Source organism: Heterodontus francisci, chromosome 7 (genome assembly GCF_036365525.1).
Source record: "Heterodontus francisci isolate sHetFra1 chromosome 7, sHetFra1.hap1, whole genome shotgun sequence".
NCBI classification, from domain to species: Eukaryota; Metazoa; Chordata; class Chondrichthyes; order Heterodontiformes; family Heterodontidae; genus Heterodontus; species Heterodontus francisci.
This window is the reverse complement of record NC_090377.1, coordinates 1,710,008-1,722,624: the sequence shown is the minus strand read 5'-3', so window position 1 is coordinate 1,722,624 and position 12,617 is coordinate 1,710,008. Positions and strand designations below refer to the sequence as shown.

Here is a 12,617-nt window from a genome sequence, read left to right as displayed (position 1 = left end):
GGATGGCGTCCCAGGGGAAAGCAGCAACAGCCAGGTTTGTGGCACCAAGGATGGCTCTGCTGCACAGCAGGGGAGGAGAAGGGTTGGAAGAGCTATAGTGATAGGGGATTCTATCGTAAGGGGAACAGATATGCGTTTCTGTGGCTGCAAACATGACTCCAGGATGGTATGTTGCCTCCCTGGTGTTGGGTCAAGGATGGCACGGTGCAGCTGCAAGACATTCTGAAGGGGGAGGGGGAGCAGCCAGAGGTCGTGGTACACATTGGTACGAACGACAGAGCTAGAAAGAGGGATGAGGTCCTGCAACAAGAATTTAGGGAGTTACGTAGCAGATTAAAAAGCAGGACCTCAAAGGTTGTAATCTCTGGATTACTCCTGGTGCCACATGCAAGTGAGTATAGGAATAGGAAGATAGAGCAGATGAATGCGTAGCTGAGGAGATGGTGCAGGAGGGAGGGCTTTAGTTTGCTGGATCACTGGGTCTGTTTCTGGCAAAGGTGGGACCTGTACAGGTTGGACTGGTTGCACCTGAACCGGATCGGGACCAACATCCTTGCTGGGAGGTTTGCTGGTGCTGTTGTGGGGGGTTTAAACTAATTTGGTAGTGGGATGGGATACAGAGTGGAGTTACAGTAGGGGCTAATGCACAGTTAAATACAGAGGAGAAACTGAGTCAGTCTGGAAGGCAGAGCAAAGGTACAAGTGTTAAGGTACAAGTGAAAAATACAAGGCTGGATTGCATCTATTTTAATGCAAGGAGTCTTACTAGTAAGGCAGATGAACTGAGGGCATTGATTAGCACATGGGATTATGATATTATTGCTATCACAGAGATATGGTTGAGGGAGGGGCAGGACTGGCAGCTCAATATTCCAGGGTATAGAATCTTAAGGCATGACAGGGGAGGGGGTAAAAGAGGAGGTGGTATTGCACTGTTGATCAAGGAGTCAATTACTGCAGTAAGGAGGGATGATATCTGAGAAAGTTCCTCAAATGAGGCCATATGGATAGAACTTAAAAACAAAAAGGGGGCAATCACTTGGCTGGGAGTGTACTACAGGCCTCCAAACAGTCAGGGAGAGATAGAGGAACAGATATGTAGGCAAATCTCAGAGAGGTGTAAAAATAATAGGGTAATAATACTAGGGCATTTCAACTTCCTCAATATCAACTGGGATAGTCTTAGTGCAAAAGGCTTAAAAGGGGAGGAATTCTTAAAATGCATACAGGAGAACTTTTTGAGCCAGTACGTAGAAAGTCATACAAGAGAAGGGGCAGTACAAAGAACAAAGAACAGTACAGCACAGGAACAGGCCATTCGGCCCTCCATGCCTGCCTAAACTAAAACCTTCTGCACTTCCGGGGTCCATATCCCTCTATTCCCATCCTATTCATATATTTGTCAAGATGCCTCTTAAACGTCGCTATTGTACCTGCTTCCACCACCTCCCCCGGCAGCAAGTTCCAGGCACTCACCACCCTCTGTGTAAAGAACTTGCCTCGCACATCCCCTCTAAACGTTGCCCCTCGCACCTTAAACCTATGTCCCCCAGTAACTAACTCTTCCACCCTGGGTAAAGCTTCTGACTATCCACTCTGTCCATGCCGCTCATAACTTTGTAAACCTCTATCATGTCGCCCCTCCACCTCCGTCGTTCCAGTGAAAGCAATCCGAGTTTATCCAACCTCTCCTCATAGCTAATGCCATCCAGACCAGGCAACATCCTGGTGAACCTCTTCTGTACCCTCTCCAAAGCCTCCACGTCCTTCTGGTAGTGTGGCGACCAGAATTGCACGCAATATTCTAAGTGTGGCCTAACTAAGGTTCTCTACAGCTGCAGCATGACTTGCCAATTTTATACTCTATGCCCCGACCGATGAAGGCGAGCATGCCGTATGCCTTCTTGACTACTTTATTCACCTGCATTGCCGCTTTCAGTGACCTGTAGACCTGTATGCCCAGATCTCTCTGCCTGTCAATACTCCTAAGGGTTCTGCCATTTACTGTATACCTCCCACCTGCATTAGACCTTACAAAATGCATTACCTCACATTTGTCCGGATTAAACTCCATCTGCCATTTCTCCGCCCAAGTCTCCAACCGATCTATATCCTGCTGTATCCTCTGACAATCCTCATCACTATCCGCAACTCCACCAACCTTTGTGTCGTCCGCAAACTTACTAATCAGACCAGCTACATTTTCCTCCAAATCATTTATATATACTACAAACAGCAAAGGTCCCAGCACTGATCCCTGCGGAACACCACTAGTCACATCCCTCCATTCAGAAAAGCACCCTTCCACTGCTACCCTCTGTCTTCTATGACTGAGCCAGTTCTGCATCCATCTTGCCAGCTCACCTCTGATCCCGTGTGACTTCACCTTTTGTACCAGTCTGCCATGAGCGACCTTGTCAAAGGCTTTACTGAAGTCCATATAGACAACATCCACTGCCCTTCCTGCATCAATCATCTTCGTCACTTCTTCAAAAAACTCAATCAAATTAGAGAGACATGACCTCCCCTTCACAAAACCATGCTGCCTCTCGCTAATAAGTTCGTTTGTTTCCAAATGGGAGTAAATCCTGTCCCGAAGAATCCTCTCTCATAATTTCCCTACCACTGATGTAAGGCTCACCGGCGTATAATTTCCTGGATTATCCTTACCACCCTTCTTAAACAAAGGAACAACATTGGCTATTCTCCAGTCCTCTGGGACCTCACATGTAGCCAATGAGGATGCAAAGATTTCTGTCAAGGCCCCAGCAATTTCTTCCCTTGCCTCCCTCAGTATTCTGGGGTAGATCCCATCAGTCCCTGGGGACTTATCTACCTTAATGCTTTGCAAGACACCCAACACCTCCTCCTTTTTGATAATGAGATGACTGAGACTATCTCCACTCCCTTCCCTCGGCTCATCATCCACCAAGTCCTTCTCCTTGGTGAATACTGATGCAAAGGACTCATTTAGTACCTCACCCATTTCCTCTGGCTCCACACATAGATTCCCTTCTCTGTTCTTGAGTGGGCCAACCCTTTCCCTAGTTACCCTCTTGCTCTTTATATACGTCTAAAAAGCCTTGGGATTTTCCTTAATCCTGTTTGCCAATGACTTTTCATGACCTCTTTTAGCCCTCCTAACTCCTTGCTTAAGTTCCTTTCTACTGTCTTTATATTCCTCAAGGGATTAGTCTGTTCCTAGCCTTCCAGCCCTTACGAATGCTTCCTTTTTCTTTTTGACTAGGCTCACAATATGCCGCGTTACCCAAGGTTCCCGAAACTTGCCAAACTTATCCTTCTTCCTCACAGGAACATGCCGGTCCTGGATTCTAATCAACTGACGTTTGAAGGACTCCCACATGTCAGATGTTGATTTACCCTCAAACAGCCTCCCCCAATCTAAATTCTTCAGTTCCTGCCTAATATTGTTATAATTAGCCTTCCCCCAATTTAGCACCTTCACCCGAGGACTACTCTTATCCTTATCCACAAGTACCTTAAAACTTATGGAATTATGGTCACTGCTCCCGAAATGCTCCTTTACTGAGACTTCGACCACCTGGCCGGGCTCATTCCCCAATACCAGGTCCAGAATGGCACCATCCCTAGTTGGACTATCGACATATTGTTTCAAGAAGCCCTCCTGGATGCTCCTCACAAATTCTGCCCCATCCAAGCCCCTAGCACTAAGTGAGTCCCAGTCAATATAGGGGAAGTTAAAATCACCCACCACTACAACCCTGTTACCTTTACATCTTTCCAAAATCTGTCTACATATCTGCTCCTCTACCTCCCGCTGGCTGTTGGGAGGCCTGTAGTAAACCCCCAACATTGTGACTGCACCCTTCCTATTCCTGAGCTCCACCCATATTGCCTCGCTGCACGACCCCTCCGAGGTGCCCTCCCTCAGTACAGCTGTGATATTCTCCTTAACAAGTAATGCAACTCCCCCACCCCTTTTACATCCCCCTCTATCCCGCCTGAAGCTTCTAAATCCTGGAACATTTAGCTGCCAATCCTGTCCTTCCCTCAACCAAGTTTCTGTAATAGCAACAACATCATAGTTCCAAGTACTAATCCAAGCTCTAAGTTCATCTGCCTTACCTGTTATACCTCTTGCATTGAAACAAATGCACTTCAGACCACCAGTCCCACTGTGCTCCGCAACATCTCCCTGCCTGCTCTTCCTCTTAGTCTTCCTGGCCTTATTTACTAGTTCCCCCTCATTTATTTCACTTGCTGTCCTACTGCTCTGGTTCCCACCCCCCTGCCACACTAGTTTAAACCCTCCCGAGTGACGCTAGCAAACCTTGCAGCCAGGATATTTGTGCCCCTCCAGTTTGGATGCAACCCGTCTTTCTTGTACAGGTCCCATCTGTCCCTGAAGAGATCCCAATGGTCCAGATATCTGAAACCCTCCCTTCTACACCAGCTGCTCAGCCACGTGTTTAGCTGCACTATCTTCCTATTTCTAGCCTCACTGACACGTGGCACAGGGAGTAATCCCGGGATTACAACCCTAAAGGTCCTGTTTTTTTTAACTTACTACCTAACTCCCTAAACTCCCCCTGTAGGACCTCGTCACTTTCCTGCCTATGTCATTGGTACTGATGTGTACCACAACCTCTGGCTGTTCACCCTCCCCCTTCAGAATGCCCCCTGTCCGTTCAGAGACATCCTTGACCCTGGCACCAGGGAGGCAACATACCTTCCTGGAGTCTCTTTCACGTCCACAGAAGCTCCTATCTGTGCCCCTGACTATAGAGTCCCCTATAACTATTGCTGTTCTGTACTTTGTCCCTCCCTGCTGAACAACAGTGCCAGCCGTGGTGCCACTGCTCTGGCTGCTGCTGTTTTCCCCTGATAGGCCATCCCCCCCAACAGTATCCAAAACGGTATACTTGTTAGAGAGGGGGATAGCCGCAGGGGATTCCTGCACTGACTGCCTGCCCCTTCTAGCGGTCACCCATCTATCTGCCTGCACCTTGGGTGTAACCACTTCTCTAAAACTCCTGTCTATGACGCTTTCTGCCACCTGCATGCTCCTAAGTGCATCCAGTTGCCGCTCCAACCGATCCATGCAGTCTGTGAGGAGCTGCAACTGGGTACTTCCTGCAGATGTAGTTGTCCGGAAAGCTGGAAGCGTCACGGACTTCCCACATCTCACAGGTGAAGCACTTCACCCCTCTAACTGACATTTCTATCACTAATTGGTTAATTGATATAAAATAAATAAATACTTATTAAATCATTACTAAATTGTTATAATTAACTATTTGGTGCCTTGTGCTAGATTCCTACTATAAATATTAAATGCCAACTAAATACAGTAATCTCCTCCCTCTGGTTTAATTACTCTACTTATGAGTTAATTAGGGTCCCCAAGGACACATTGTACAGCGAGCTCGCCACTGGTATCAGACCCACCGGCCGTCCATGTCTCCAATTTAAAGACGTCTGCAAACGCGACATGAAGTCCTGTGACATTGATCACAAGTCGTGGGAGTCAGTTGCCAGCGTTTGCCAGAGTTGGCGGGCAGCCATAAAGACGGGGCTAAAATGTGGCGAGTCGAAGAGACTTAGCAGTTGGCAGGAAAAAAGACAGAAGCGCAAGGGGAGAGCCAACTGTGTAACAGCCCCGACAAACAAACTTATCTGCAGCACCTGTGGAAGAGTCTGTCACTCTAGAATTGGCCTTTATAGCCACTCCAGGCGCTGCTTCACACACCACTGACCACCTCCAGGCGCTTACCCATTGTCTCTCGAGACAAGGAGGCCAAAGAAGAAGAAGGGTTTTAATCAATTTTTATCAATGTTTTATTTTCAAATTCAGTAATAATTCCCTACCAGCCAATCAGGTCACAGCTTTCCTGTGACGTCACTCAGTTTTTTTTACCAGAGGTAAGTTTTTTATACTTACCGGTCTGGAACTCCACCCTCCAAGTCTTCTCCCAGTTAGCTGTGTGGAAGCTCTCGGCTCCCCTCACTCTGAGGACAGGTAGGAAATGAAAGGAGCTCCTCGCTCCCTCCTCACCGAACTTCCTCAGTTACCAAACTTCCACTATAGCACTCTCGTGCAAACAAAGTCAGCACTGTAAGATGACCCACTTTTATACTGACTGACTCTAGCCCCTGAAAACTGGTTTCAGCCAATTCTCTAATTAACAAGGTGCAGCTGCAAGCAGAGCCTGAGTAAACCCTGTTTAAAGCTGGTCTAAAACTCACCTTCTCCAACCCAAACAGCAACTGTTAAATTAATCTGCTAAATAAAAGACAGATTAGATTTAACCCTTAATTATCCTCAGTTACCAAACTTCCACTTTCGCACTCTAATGCAACCCAAGTCAGCACTCCCGTGCACTCCAGTGGAGTACAGGACCTAATCCTCGGGAATGAAGCTGGACAAGTGGTAGAAGTGTCAGTGGGGGATCATTTCGGGGATAGTGACCATAACTGTAAGATTTAAGTTCTTAAGGAAAAGGACAAAGATGGACTGGAAATAAAGGTACTGAATTGGGGGAAGGTCGATTTCAATATGATAAAACAGAATCTGGCCAAAGTGGACTGGGAGCAGTTACTTGTACGAAAGTCTACATCAGGCCAGTGGGAGTCATTCAAAGAGGAAATAGTGAAAGTTCAGAGCCAACATGTACCCTTTAAGGTGAAGGGTAGGACCAACAAGTCCAGGGAACCCTGGATGTCAAGGGATATAGAGGATTGGATCAGGAAAACAAAGGAGGCTTATGGCAGATTCAGAGTGCTGAAAACAGCGGAGGCCCTAGAGGAGTATAGAAAGTGTAGGGGGGTACTTAAAAAAGTAATTAGGAGAGCGAAGAGGGGACATGAGAAAACACTGGCGGGAAAGATAAAGGAAAATCCCAAGGTGTTTTATAAGTATATTGAGGTCAAGAGAATAACCAGGGAAAGAGTAGGGCCCATTAGGGACCAAAGTGGCATTGTGTGTGTGGAGCCGGAGGACATAGGTGAGGTTTTAAATTATTACTTTTCATCTGTGTTCCCTTTGGAAAAGGACGATGTAGGTGTAGAGATCAGGGAGGGGGATTGTGATATACTTGAACATTTTAGCATTGAAAGGGAGGAAGTATTAGCTGTTTTAGCGGGCTTAAAAGTGGATAAATCCCCAGGCCCAGATGAGATGTATCCCAGGCTGTTATGTGAGGCAAGGGAGGAGATAGCAGGGGCTCTGACACAAATTTTCAAATCCTCTCTGGCTACAGGAGAGGTACCAGAGGACTGGAGGACAGCGAATGTGGTACCATTATTCAAGAAGGGTAGTAGGGATAAACCAGGTAATTACAGGCCGGTGAGTCCAACATCGGTGGTTGGGAAAATATTGGAAAAATTCTGAGAGACAGGATTAATCTCCACTTGGAGAGGCAGAACTGATTGGTGCATGCGCAGATGACATCATCGTGTAACGCGGGCAGATGGTGGGGGAACCGGGCCGGAGAGAGCAGGGGTGGGGGAGAAGGGTTCTGGGGAACGGGGAGAGAGCGGCCGAAGGTCTTGCTGGTGGCGGGTGCGCTCTCCTCCTTCCCCGTCGCCCGCCTGTTCGCTCACCGCACCCCATCCGACCGCTCGCTCACCGCCCCCCTCCCCCGACCGCTCGCTCACCGCACCCCCTCCCCCGACCGCTCGCTCACCGCACCACCCTCCCCCACCCGCCCGCTCATTCCCCCGCCCGGCCCACCCGCCCGCCTGCTCGTTCGTTCGTTCCCCCCTGGCCCTCCCGCTCACTCGCGTTCTCTCTATCTCTCTCTCTCTGGCCTTTGTGTGCTGCCATGTGTTTCGGTTGCCATCGTGTGATTATTTGAGCGGCGCCATCTTTAATCCTGGCAGCTGCTGACATCTCAGACGGTGACGTTTCAGTGGAACAGGCTGCATTTGTGCATGTGCCATTGCAGTGCCACCTAGTGGTAGCGTTGTCAGCAAACGCAGCCAAAGTTGAAGATGCAGGGTTATGGGGAGAAGGCGGGGGAATGGCATTAAGCGAATTGCTCATTTGGAGAGCCGGTGCACTTATGATGGGCCGAATGGCCTCCTTCTGTGCTGTAACAACTCTGTGATTCTGTATCCTAACTCACACCAGGTCCTGTTCACCCGTCACCCCCTGTGCTCGCTTACCTACATTGGTTCTCAGTTCAGCAAGGCCTCGATATTAAAATTCTCGTCCTTGTTTTCAAATCCCTCCATGGCCTCACCCCTGCCTAACTCTGTAATCTGCTTCAGCCTCACAATGCACCAAGATCCCTGCGTTCCTCTAATTCTGGTCACTTGAGCATCCCCGATTTTAATCACTCCACCACTGGTGGCCGTGCCTTCAGCTGCCTGGGCCCTAAGCTCTGGAATTCCCTCCCTAAACCTCTCCACCTCTCTCTCCTCCTTAAGACACTCCTTAAACCTTCCTCTTTGACTGAGCTTTTGGTAATTTTCTCCAAAGTCTGCTACTGTGGCTCGGTGTCAGATTTGTTTTATAATGCCACTGTGAAGTGCCTTGGAACGTTTTGCTGCATTAAAGGTGCTATATAAATGCAAGTTATTGTTGTTGTTGGGATCCAATAGTCTAACACCGAGCTTATTTCTTAAACACTCGGCTCCATACCTCTTTTCATCATCTCTCCGCAATCTCTCATCCTCCTCTGTCTTCCTTTTACTCTCCTCCTCTTCCCACCTCAGCCTATCCTCCTCCTCTCTCCTTCTCCGTTCTTGATCCTCTTTGTGCTGCTCCTCCAACAGCCTCTTATCAGCTTTCAACTGCAGGAACAAGCGACGAGCGAGCTGCCCTCTGCGGTGTTTTTGGAAGACGATCGCTGCCGAGCGCAAACGTAAAAAGACGTTTCTCCAGAAGTGAGCCCGGTAATTCTTCTGAATGATCAGCAAGCTCGCCAGAACCTTGCGATACTGTGTCCTACAGCCCAAACAGCAGAAAGACAGAGCTTGTGAGAAGAGACAGTGCAACTAAACACCAAGAGTCAGTCTGTGTGGAGCTTGGGCTGATAAGTGGCAAGTAACATTCGCGCCACACAAGTGCCAGGCAATGATCATCCCAAACAAGAGAGAATCTAACTGTCTCCCCTTAACATTCAATGGCATTACCATCGCTGAATCCCCCACAATCAAAATCCTAGGGGCGACCATTAACCAGAAACTGAACTGGAGTAGCCATATAAACAATGTGGCTACAAGAGCAGGTCAGAGGCCAGGAATTCTGCGGTGAGTAACTCACCTCCTGACTCCCCAAAGCCTGTCCACCATCTACAAGGCACAAGTCAGGAGTGTGATGGAATACTCTCCACTTGCCTGGATGGGTGCAGCTCCAACAACACTCAAGAAGCTTGACACCATCCAGGACAAAGCAGCCCGCTTGATTGGCACCCCATCCACAAACATTCACTCCCTCCACCACCGACGAACAGTAGCAGCAGTGTGTACCATCTACAAGATGCACTGCAGCAACTCACCAAGGCTCCTTAGACAGCACCTTCCAAACCCACGACCTCTACCACCTAGAAGGACAAGAACAGCAAATACATGGGAACACCACCACCTGCAAGTTTCCCTCCAAGTCACACACCATCCTGACTTGGAACTATATTGCCATTACTTCACTGTCGCTGGGTCAAAATCCTGGAACTCCCTTCCTAACAGCACTGTGGCTGTACCTACCCCACATGGACTGCAGTGGTTCAAGAAGGCAGCTCATCACCACCTTCTCAAGGGCAATTAGGGATGGGCAATAAATGCTGGCCTGGCCAGTAACGCCCACATCCCATGAAATTAATCAGAAAAAAATTCAGTGAGAGTCAGTGTGTTAGGAACTGTACCCCAGTGAGAGACAGTGTGTGTGGAATTGTACCCCAGTGAGAGTCAGTGTGTGTGGAACTGTATCCCAGTCAGAGTCAGTGTGTGTGGAACTGTATCCCAGTCAGAGACAGTGTGTGTGGAACTGTATCCCAGTCAGAGACAGTGTGTGTGGAACTGTACACCAGTGAGAGACAGTGTGTGTGGAACTGTACACCAGTGAGAGTCAGTGTGTGTGGAACTGTACACCAGTGAGAGTCAGTGTGTGTGGAACTGTACACCAGTGAGAGTCAGTGTGTGGAACTGTACCCCAGTGAGAGTCAGTGTGTGTGGAACTGTACCCCAGTGAGAGTCAGTGTGTGTGGAGCTGTCCCCCAGTGAGAGTCAGTGTGTGTGGAGCTGTCCCCCAGTGAGAGTCAGTGTGTGTGGAACTGTACCCCAGTGAGAGTCAGTGTGTGTGGAACTGTACCCCAGTGAGAGTCAGTGTGTGTGGAACTGTACCCCCCTAAGAGTCAGTGTGTGGTGAACTGTACCCCAGTGAGAGTCAGTGTGTGTGGAGCTGTCCCCCAGTGAGAGTCAGTGTGTGTGGAACTGTACCCCAGTGGGAGTCAGTGTGTGTGGAACTGTACCCCAGTGAGAGTCAGTGTGTGTGGAACTGTATCCCAGTGAGAGTCAGTATGTGTGTAACTCTACCCCAGTGAGAGTCAGTGTGTGTGGAACTGTATCCCAGTGAGAGTCAGTATGTGTGTAACTCTACCCCAGTGAGAGTCAGTGTGTGTGGAACTGTACCCCAGTGAGAGTCAGTGTGTGTGGAACTGTACCCCAGTGAGAGTCAGTGTGTGTGGAACTGTATCCCAGTGAGAGTCAGTATGTGTGTAACTCTACCCCAGTGAGAGTCAGTGTGTGTGGAACTGTACCCCACTGAGAGTCAGTATGTGTGTAACTGTACCCCAGTGGGAGTCAGTGTGTGTGGAACTGTACCCCAGTGGGAGTCAGTGTGTGTGGAACTGTACCCCACTGAGAGTCAGTGTGTGTGGAACTGTACCCCACTGAGAGTCAGTGTGTGTGGAACTGTACCCCACTGAGAGTCAGTGTGTGTGGAACTGTACCCCAGTGGGAGTCAGTGTGTGTGGAACTGTACCCCAGTGGGAGTCAGTGTGTGTGGAACTGTATCCCAGTGAGAGTCAGTATGTGTGTAACTCTACCCCAGTGAGAGTCAGTGTGTGTGGAACTGTACCCCACTGAGAGTCAGTATGTGTGTAACTGTACCCCAGTGGGAGTCAGTGTGTGTGGAACTGTACCCCAGTGGGAGTCAGTGTGTGTGGAACTGTATCCCACTGAGAGTCAGTGTGTGTGGAACTGTACCCCACTGAGAGTCAGTGTGTGTGGAACTGTACCCCACTGAGAGTCAGTGTGTGTGGAACTGTACCCCACTGAGAGTCAGTGTGTGTGGAACTGTATCCCAGTGAGAGTCAGTGTGTGTGGAACTGTACCCCAGTGAGAGTCAGTGTCTCTTTGGATGTGTGTCTGTGCTTGAGTGAGCAAGTGTGCACAAGTGAGACAGTTTGTGTGTGAGTGTTTGTGTGTATGCGTGTGAGAGTGTGTTTGTGAGTAAGTGTGGGTGAGTGTGCGAGTGTGCGACCCTGCTCTCTCTCTCTCTCCCTGTGTGAGTGACTCTGCTGTGAACCTGTATTGTGCTGATACCTGTACTGGAGGCCACACCATGCACTGACCTTGCCTGGTAGCCCAGGATATGAGCTCGCAGGACCATGGCAGCTCCCTGCAGCTCCCCCGCTCGACTTTTCTCCAGCTTCTGTTCCAAAGCTTCCTTCAAAAAAACCTGCAAGAGATGTCAGAATGTCAACAAGTTAGAGAAATGGGAAAGACTGTGGCTGTATTTTTTAGCAGCAGCATACCCGAGAGAATGAGAGGGATCGAGGGAGTCAGAGAGAGAGAAGTGTTTCGCTGTGTTGCGTCTCCTGCTTTGCCTCAGTCTGTATGCACGGGTTCGTACAAGGATTTTTTTATCGGCTCATTTTAACTAAATCCCCCCAGTCGCCAGCACAGTCTCGTAATCTCTTCAAAGAAGTGATTTAGAAAGTTGTGCCTGGCAGAGTCTGCAGTCTACGCTTGTCCAGCCTTCCAAGGAGTTTGTAAAGAGGTGGGTGGCTGAGAGGGAATCTAGTTCACTCTCTCTCTCTCTCTCTCTGAACAAGTGCATAAAGGGCCTTCTCGACCATTGTTGTGAAACTGGGCTTCATTCACACTCTTACAGACAGTCAGTGTGGCCAATCACAGTTGATTCAGCCCCACCCCCGCCTCACTGCCAGCCAGCTCCACTTTAACCCGTTCAGTCCCAACTGGTTTCCTGAAAAACTTAAAATGAAGACTTTAGCTCAATGTCTACAGGTGAGTGAGGAAGTGAGAGGGGGAGTCGCACATCGATTGTGACATTCAACTCACAGCAAGTGCACAGCATTACCAGGCAATGGGATCAGTGCTCACCCCTCACGGCTCACCCCTCACCCATCGCGGCTCACCCCTCACCCATCGCGGCTCACCCCTCACCCATCGCGGCTCACCCCTCACCCATCGCGGCTCACCCCTCACCCATCGCGGCTCACCCCTCACCCATCGCGGCTCACCCCTCACCCATCGCGGCTCACCCCTCACCCATCGCGGCTCACCCCTCACGGCTCACCCCTCACCCATCGCGGCTCACCCCTCACCCATCGCGGCTCACCCCTCACCCATCGCGGCTCACCCCTCACCCATCTCGGCTCACCCCTCAC

The 12,617-nt window shown here is 49.5% G+C and overlaps 1 protein-coding gene across 2 annotated transcripts in view; it reads right to left on the bottom strand.

The window, feature by feature from the left end:
• The window catches only part of LOC137371810 (unconventional myosin-X-like), a 518,005-nt gene that overhangs the window by 142,555 nt on the left and 362,833 nt on the right, over positions 1–12,617 (bottom strand). For both annotated transcript variants that reach the window (XM_068034697.1, XM_068034696.1), the window contains 2 exons: positions 11,559–11,665; positions 8,627–8,932 (listed from right to left, as the gene is read on the bottom strand). In XM_068034697.1, the coding sequence (XP_067890798.1) occupies positions 8,627–8,932; positions 11,559–11,665 (413 nt within the window). The remainder of the gene's footprint in view (positions 1–8,626; positions 8,933–11,558; positions 11,666–12,617) is intronic.